This window comes from Rhincodon typus, chromosome 44 (assembly GCF_021869965.1).
Source record: "Rhincodon typus isolate 14 chromosome 44, sRhiTyp1.1, whole genome shotgun sequence".
NCBI lineage: Eukaryota > Metazoa > Chordata > Chondrichthyes > Orectolobiformes > Rhincodontidae > Rhincodon > Rhincodon typus.
This window is the reverse complement of record NC_063375.1, coordinates 1313238-1321979: the sequence shown is the minus strand read 5'-3', so window position 1 is coordinate 1321979 and position 8742 is coordinate 1313238. Positions and strand designations below refer to the sequence as shown.

Below are 8742 nucleotides of genomic sequence, written 5' to 3'. Positions count from 1 at the left end.
GACAGAGATAGGGAGGGGCTGGAGGGCGTGACAGGGACAGGGTGGGTGTGTCAGGCCTGGTGATTTTCGGCAGCACTTCCTGTTTATTACATTCCTGTCAATCTGCCCTGCATTCCCCACGAGGCCCATATGTCATCCCTAAGGCGCGGTGCCTTGTGTAGCTCCCTCCTCACTCTCGAGGTGGTCTATCCAGGGACTGGTGCAGCTAAACATAACCATGGCAAACCCTCTAGTCATGGCGAGGTCCAGAGTACACTAGCTCGGAGAGGTGGGGCTCTGACAGGTGTGTGTGCACTGCATTCATGTCTTTGAACCTTCCTTCAGCCAGATTTCGTCTCTCAACAACTCAACGAACGTGGCACATCCTTCTCCAGATCCTGTTTTAATCAGGTCTTGCATTCTTGTGGGAACTGCTGGGTGGAGTGTGTCAGTGCGATATTGCCTCACTGTTAACCCTTGAAAGCAGAACCTCTTCTTCTGGCCTGGCAACAAGTGCCTGTATTCCACTCATTCGGTCACACATTATTCTCCAAAGTGGGAAAGGCTTCGGAAATCCGAAGCGCAAAGGGGCTTGGGGGTTCTAATTCAGGATTCTGTTCAGGTTAATGCGCAGGTTCAGTTGGCAGTTAGGAAGGCAAATGTCACGTTGGCATTCGTTTCCAGAGGGGTTAGAATACAAGAACAGAAGGCTGAAGTTGGAAGGCCATATCTGGAACATTGTGAGTGGTTTCAAGCCCTGTAGCTAAGCCAGCCTCAGAGGGGGCCCAGAGCAGGTTCAGGAGAACGATCCCTGGGATGAAACTCTTGTCTTGTGAGGAGCAGTTGAGGACTCTGGCCCTGTACTTGATGGAGTTTAGTAGGATGTTGGTGGGGTGAGTTGGTGGAATCTGTTTGAAACTTACCGAACACTGAGAGGCCTGGATAAAGCGGGCGTGGAGAAGATGTTTCCCACCAGTCGGAGAGACTAGGAACCGAGGGCACAGCCTCAGAGTAAACGGGCGGCCCTTTCAAACCAAGATCTCGAGGAATTTCTTCAGCCAGAGGGGCAGTGGATCTAGGGAACCTACTGTGGCAGAGGGCTGTGGAAGCCAGGTCATTGAGATAGAGACAGATGCATTCTTGATTAGTAAGGGGATCAAGGTTACGGGGAGATGGCAGGAGAATGGAGTCTAGAAACATATTAGCCATGATCAAATGGTGGGGCAGACTTAATGCGCCAAAAGGCCTAATTCTGCTCTTGAAGACCTATCATCTCTGCCACCCTTACAGGCAGTGAGTTCCAGATCCCCACCACTCTCTGGGTGAAAATAAAAAGCTCTCCCCTCAGTCCAAGCCTCCTGCTCCTTATCTTTAATACTCTGAAGATCTCCCTATCTACCTGATGCCCCTCAGAATTTTCTGCGCCTCCACCAAGTCCCCTCCCTCAGCCTTCTCCTCTCTAAAGTAAACAACCCCAGCCTGTCCGGCCTGGCTTTGTCGCTGAATCGTTCCATCCCAGGCAACGTCCTGCAGCCCTTCCAGTACAATCACACCCTTCCTGTCGTGCGGGAGACCAGAACTGCACACAGTCCTCCCAGCTGTAGCCTCACTAACATTGCAGATCGGTGATAACTTTCCCGCTCTTGCATTCAGTGCCTCAGGGTTTGGCACGCTTGCCTTCATCGCGCAGACCCTTTGAGTACAGGAGTTGGGGACGTCACGTTGAGGTTGTACAGGGACGTTGGTGAGGCCTCTCCTGGAGCACTGTGTCCAGTTCTGGTCGCCCTGTTACAGGAAGGATATTATTAAACTGGAGTGGGTTCGGGAGAGATTTACCAGGATGTTGCCAGGTATGGAGGGTTTGAATTATAATGAGAGGCTGGAACTTTTTTCATTGGAGCGTAGGAGGTGAGTGACCTTATCAAGATTTATAAAATCATGAGCGGCATAAATAGGGTAAATAGCTGAGGTCTTTTCCCTAGGGGTGGGGGAGTTCAAAACTAGGGGGCATATGTTTAAGTTGAGAGGAGAAAGATTTAAAAAGGACATGAGGGGCAACTTTTTTTTGACTAATAAATGCAAGTATTTCATATACCGATTTTTAAACCACCTTTTTCATCACCGTGTCTACCTGTCCAGCTTTGAGAATCTACAGACATGCACAGCTAAAGGTCCCTCTGATCCTAGGGCCCTGTGTTGATAGTCCTCCCAAAACACATCACTTCATGCTTGTCAGGTTTAAACCCCCATCTGCCGCTGTCATAGAGATATACGGCATGGAAACAGACCAACCCGTCCGTGCCGACCAGATATCCTAAATTAATCTAGTCCCATTTGGCCCATATCCTTCCTATTCACGTACCCATCCAGATGCTTTTTAAATGTTGTCATTGTACCAGCCCCCACCCACTGCCTCTGGCAGCTCATTCCATACACCTCTGCGGAGGCAATGGCCTAGTGGTATTATCACTGGACTGTTAATCCAGAGACTCAGACAACGTTCTGGTGGACCCAAGTTCAAATCCTACCACGGATGGTGGAATTTGAATCCAATAAATATCTGGAATTAAGAGCCTAATGATGACCGTAAATCTGTTGTCAATTGTCAGGAAAAAGCCATCTGGTTCACTAATGTCTTTTAAGGAAGGAAACTGCCATCCTTACCCAGTCTGGCCTACATGTGACTCCAGACCCTCAGCAATGTGGTTGACTCTGGGCAAATAGGGGTGGGCAATAAATGCTACCTGGCCAGTGACGTCCTCATCCCGTTAACGAATAAAAAAAACACACACCAACATCCGCGTGAAAAAGTAGCCCCTTAGGTCCCTTTCCCCTATCAAACCTATGCCCCTCTAGTTTTGGACTCCCCTACCCTGGGGGGAAAAAGATCTTGTCTATTTACCCTATCCATGTCCCTCATATAAACCTGTATATCCCACTGCTGCCAACAGTGGCTCAGTGGTTAGCAGGGACTCGGGTTTGATTCCAGCCTCGGGCGACTGTCTGTGTCGAGTTTGCACATTGTCCCCGTGTGTCTGTGGGGGTTTCCTCCGGGTGCTCCGGGTCCCTCCCACAGTCCACAGATGTGCAGGATAGGTGGATTGATCATAGTGCCCAGGGATGTTTAGGTTAGGTGGGTTAGACATGGGAAATCAGGGGTAGGATTATGGGTCTGGGTGGAATGCTTTTCAGAGGGGTGGTGTGGACTTGGGCTGAATGGCCTGTTTCCATACTGTAGGGATTCTATGATAAGGTCACCCCTCAGGTTCCAATGCTCCAGGGAAAATAGCCCCCAGACTATTCAGCCTCTCCCTATTCCTTACACTTTACACCTTCCAACCCTGGCAAAATCTTTTCCAAACACTTACAGTTTCACAACGTCCTTCCTACAGTTGAATGGAGTTGAACGCAGTCTTCCAAAATTGGCCAATACAGCCACAACATGACCCTCCCAACTCCTACACTCAATTCACCGACCAATAAAGGCAAGCGTACCAAACACCTTCTTCACCGCCCTGTCTACCTGCAACTCCACTTTCAAGGAATTATGATCCAGCATCCCAAGGTCTCTCTGTTCAGCAACACTCCTTACCATTAAGTGTATAAGTACTGCCCTGGTTTGCCTTTCCCAAAATGCAGCACCTCACATTTATCTAAATTAAACTCCATCTGCCGCACATAAGCCCATCTGATCAAGGTCTGTTGTAGTCTGAAGTAACCTTCTTTGCTGTTCTGGTAATCTGTCCAGCCCAGCTACATCCAGTTACAGTCCTGACATTTTCCTCCCTGCTGTTTTTTTTTGTGTCTGCAACCTCACTGATCTAACCCCCTACTTTTGCATCTGGATCACAGGGTGAAGAGAGGTACAAAATCAAAACACACACACACCCACATTGCTCATTCTAGGCCAGTGCGACGTTCCAAGGTGCCAACTTTGCAAGAGTCAAACGGGCATTCTCGATAGAAATTCCACGTCAGACACGCTAGTCCGGCTCGTCAAAAAACAAACTGCAGATGCTGGAAATCAGCAACAAAACGGGGACTCGCTGGAAAATCTGAGCAGGTCTGGCAGCGTCTGTGGAGAGAAAATGGTTTCGGGTCCAGCGACCCTCCTTCAGAATCGATGGTGGTTGGTTTCTATGTAGAAGACAGGGTGGGAGGAGGGGCCCAGGAGTAAACAACAGGCGGGGATAGAGCCCAAAGAGAGAGAAGGACAGTTGGACAGACAAAGGAGTGGATAATGGTCAGCCTGGGACGATTAGTGGCTAACAGTGGGTTGTGTGTAACAGCAGACCTTGTGATAACAAGGCCTGGTGTGTGTGTATGTGGGGGGGTGTTGGGGTTAGGACACAGGAGAAGGTGCCTCAAGCCCTAAAATTGTCGAAGTCGATATTGAGTCCAGAGGCAGTAAATGGAAAACGAGGCACTGTTCTTTCTTCCAGCTTGCGCTGAGCTTCACAGGAGCGATGCAGCAATCCCGAGACAGAGACGTTGGCCCAGAAATGAGGCAGTGCGGTGAAGTGGCGGGCAACTGGGAACTCAGGGTCGTTTCTTTTTTTTTCCGCAGACAGAATGTACGTGTTGTGCGAAGCGGTCACCGAGTCTACCCTTTGATCCCCCAATGTAGCGAAGACCACGTTGGGAGCAATGAATGCACCACCTACCTCTGCCAGACCGTTCCAGACACCACGGTCTGTTGTGAAAAAAATTGACCCTTTTGTATCTCTCCCCCTCTCCTTCAACCAATGCTCTCTAGTTTTAGTCTCCCCTACCATGGGGGAAAGCTATTGGCTATTCACCTTATCTCATTCATTTATAGACCTCTATAAGGCCACATTCTGTCTTCTATGCTCCAGGGGGAAAGTCTCAACCCATCCATCCTCTCCTTATAACTCAAACTTTCCAGCCCAGGTAGCATTCTCGTAAATCTTTTCTGCACTCTTTCTAGCTTAATCATATCCTTTCTCTAGTAGGGTGAATAGAACGCAGTATTCCAAATGTGGCCTCTCCAACGTCTTATACAGCTGGAGCAATACGTCCCAACTCCAATACTCAATACTCTGACTGATGAAAGCAAGCATGCCAAAAGCCTTCTTCACCACCCTGTCTACCTATGACTCCACTTTCAAGGAGCTATGAACCCGCACCCCTAGATCTCTTTGTTCTATAACACTCCCCAGGGCCCTACCGTTGACTGTGCAAGTCCTGCCCTGGTTTCTCTTACGAAAATGCAACACCTTGCATTTACCTAAAATTAGACTCCATCTGCCATTCCTCAGCTCACTGGCTCAGTTGATCAATATCTCACTATATCCCAACATAACCTTCTTCATTGTCCACTATACCACCAATCTTGGAATCGTCCGCAAAAGAGAAATTTAGATTCTAAAGTGGTGGCCTGAGAGTAGTGTGCATCTTGCAGCCGTTCTTCAGATTCAGGCTTTTTTACAGATTCCTTACGGGTTGAGCTAGAGAGGGTTCAGAAGAGATTTACCAGGATGTTGCCAGGCATGGAGTATTTGAGTTATAAGGACAGGCTGGGACTTTTTTCACTGGACCGTTGGAGGTTGAGGGGTGACCTTAGAGAGATTTATAAAATCATGAGGGGCTTGGATAAGGTGAGTGGCAGGGGCATATTTTTAAGGTGAGTGGAGAAGGATTTAAAAAGGACATGAGGGGCAATTTTTTTTTACACAGAGGGAATGAACATCCAGAGGAAGTGGTGGATGTAGGTACAGTTACAACGTTCAAACGACATTTGGATAAGTACATGGATAGGAAAGGCTTGGAGGGGTATGAGCCAGGAGAAGGCAGGTATGGGACTAGTTTAGTTTGGGATTATGATTAACATGGACTGGTTGGGCCGAAGGGGTTGTTTCTGTGCTGTATGACTCTGTGAGAATGATTTTTAATCAGGAAGGGGAATCAAGGAGTTATATTCGAGGCTGAGAGAGAGATTTTTAATCAGGAAGGGGAATCGAGGGGTTATGTTTGAGGCTGAGACAGAGATTTTTAATCAGGAAGGGGAATTGAGGGGTTATATTTGAGGCTGAGAGAGAGAGATGTTTAATCAGGAAGGGGAATTGAGGGTTATATTCGAGGCTGAGAGAAGATGTTTAATCAGGAAGGAGAATTGAGGGGTAATATTCGAGGCTGAGAGAGAGATGTTTAATCATGAAGGGGGGATCAAGGGGTTATATTCGAGGCTGAGAGAGAGATGTTTCATCAGGAAGGGGGATCGAGGGGTTATATTAGAGGCTGAGAGAGAGAGAGAGATACACTTAACCAGAAAGGGGAATCGAGGGGTTATGGGGAAACGACTGGAAAGTGGATTTGAGGACAATCAAATCATTGACTGGTGGAGCGAACTCGATGGGCTGAATGGCCTACTTCCATTCCTGTGTCTTGCGGTCTCATCATCAATGTTCATTTCCAAGTATTTAAGGCTGTTTATTTTTAAAATCTCTATTTTCTTTCCTGCAGGTCTTTCTGTACTGTGTGGCGGCCATTTTGGTCACACAGGCCATTTCTTCAAAGAAGATGGCTCCCAGCGGGTTGCAAGTTCAGGTTTGCACAATTTTTATGGACACGCTATAGCGTCGGACTACAAACAGTGATAATGGATTATCTTTCAATTTTCCTCCAGTTTCTTTTCCCCCTGCACCGGAAGCTCTCCTACTTTAGCCACCCGTTTTTTCCAGTGGTTCTTGGGAATGTGGAAATCATGTGACAGGGCCCAGCATTTATTGGCCGTCCCTACACTCCCCCTCGAGAAGGTGGTTGTGAGCCACTTTCTTGAACCACTGTAGAAAGATTAGGGAGGGAATTCCAGGATTCTGACACTGAAGAAAAGGCCACTGTCAATTGCAGGTGGGATGGGGTGGGGGGGACGGTGGGGGTGGGTTGGTCTTGGAGGGGAATTGCAGGAGGTGGTGTGTGGGGGGGGGGGGGGGGGGGGGGGGGGGGGGATGATAGAAGTGGCAGGTTCAGATGGTGCTGTGGAAGGACCCTCAGCGAGTCACTGCGGTGCATCTCATAGACAGTACACACTGCTGTTGCCATGTGTCAGTGGTGGTGGAGGGAGGGAGTGTTGGAGCTCAGCCAAGTATTCCTAATGAGAGAATCTACCTCTGAGCGTCGGTGGTGGTGGAGGGAGGGAGTGTTGGAGCTCAGCCAAGCATTCCCAATGAGACAATCTACCTCTGAGCATCGGTGGGGGATGGAGGGAGTGTTGGAGCTCAGCCAAGCATTCCTCATGAGACCGCCTCCTGCTAGAGAAAAACCTGCATTGCTGTAGCGCCCACCTCGGCTCGGGGCGGGGGGTGGTACTGGAGGCGCGATCGAAGGTTGCGGGGCGGGGGGGGGGGGCGGGGAGACAAAAGAAGATTGTTGAATGTGGGCCCCCGGCCCCCTTCCCCCCCCCCCCCCCACGATCCCCCCCCCCACCACCCAAACCCCTGCCCACCTTCATCGTCGCTCCGTAGCAGTTCGAGGAGGTGGCCGTTCAGAGTTGGCACCTGCCCGGGTGGAGGGCCAGAACTCATCGAGACCCTCGGTCAAAGGGGTGAAGTGCCCATGCTCTGTCGCAGTCAGCGGACAGGGAGTCGTAAAATGCGCTTAGCAACCGGTGGGGTGGGGTTGGGGTGGGGGGGAGCTGTGGGTGGGGTCTTGGGCGTGGAGCGGGCTTATGTGGGTGGCTGGAGGGGGCTTGATGGATTTAAGAGTGTGGAACCCCCCCACCCAACTCACTTGAAGTTCTCCGACTGTGACCCGAAGTGGGGGGGTGGGGGCGCTGGAGCTGTGACCTCATAAACCCTTCCTGGAGGGGCGGGGGGGGTGTGGAGAAGGGTCACAGGTCGAATGCGGGGGGCCGAAACGTGCCCCTCGAATCTGCTACCCCCTTTCGAGTCGGGTTGGCGACCACAGATGCCCGATAAACAGCCCTCCCCACACCCCCCACCTGCCCCCAAACTCCCGTCCGATTACAAGCTTGGGGGGGGGGGTTGGGTAACCCCCCTCAAAGCCACCCCACCCCCCCCACCCCCCCCCAAGAGGCCTACAAAGAAGTTTCACTCGACTGAGGGCCTGTCTGTTCCGATGACAAAATCGCTCCTGTTTCTGAGGCAGCGTTCCAAAGTCTGAGAACATATAGAACACAGAACCTTCGGCCCTTGATGTTGCGCCGACCTGTGAAACCAATCTGAAGCCCATCTAACCTACACTATTCCATTATCATCCATATGTTTATCCAATGACCATTTAAATGCCCTTAAAGTGGGCGAGTCTACTACTGTTGCAGGCAGGGCATTCCACGCCCTTACTACTCTCTGAGTAAAGAACCTACCTCTGACATCTGTCCTATATCTATCACCCCTCAATTTAAAGCTATGTCCCCTCGTGCGAGCCATCACCATCCGAGGAAAAAGGCTCCCACTGTCCACCCTAACTAATCCTCTGATCATCTTGTATGTCTCGATTAAGTCACCTCTTAACCTTCTTCTCTCTAACGAAAACAGCCTCAAGTCCCTCAGCCTTTCCTCATAAGACCTTCCCTCCATACCAGGCAACATCCTGGTAAATCTCCTCTGCACCCTTTCCAATGCTTCCACATCCTTCCTGTAACGCGGCGACCAGAACTGTACGCGATACTCCAAGTGCGGCCGCACCAGAGTTTTGTACAGCTGCAACATGACCTCATGGCTCCGAAACTCAATCTATTGGCCCCCTCCTCCCAAATTTTAAATCACCGCCCCCACCCCCCCC

General features: G+C 50.3%; 1 protein-coding gene across 1 annotated transcript in view; it reads left to right on the top strand.

The window, feature by feature from the left end:
* Positions 1–6576, top strand: part of fam50a (family with sequence similarity 50 member A) — a 25625-nt gene extending 19049 nt beyond the window's left edge. Inside the window, exon 13 of the mRNA XM_048619940.1 lies at positions 6463–6576. Within this exon, the coding sequence (XP_048475897.1) occupies positions 6463–6576 (114 nt within the window). The remainder of the gene's footprint in view (positions 1–6462) is intronic.
* The last annotated feature ends 2166 nt before the right edge of the window (positions 6577–8742 follow it).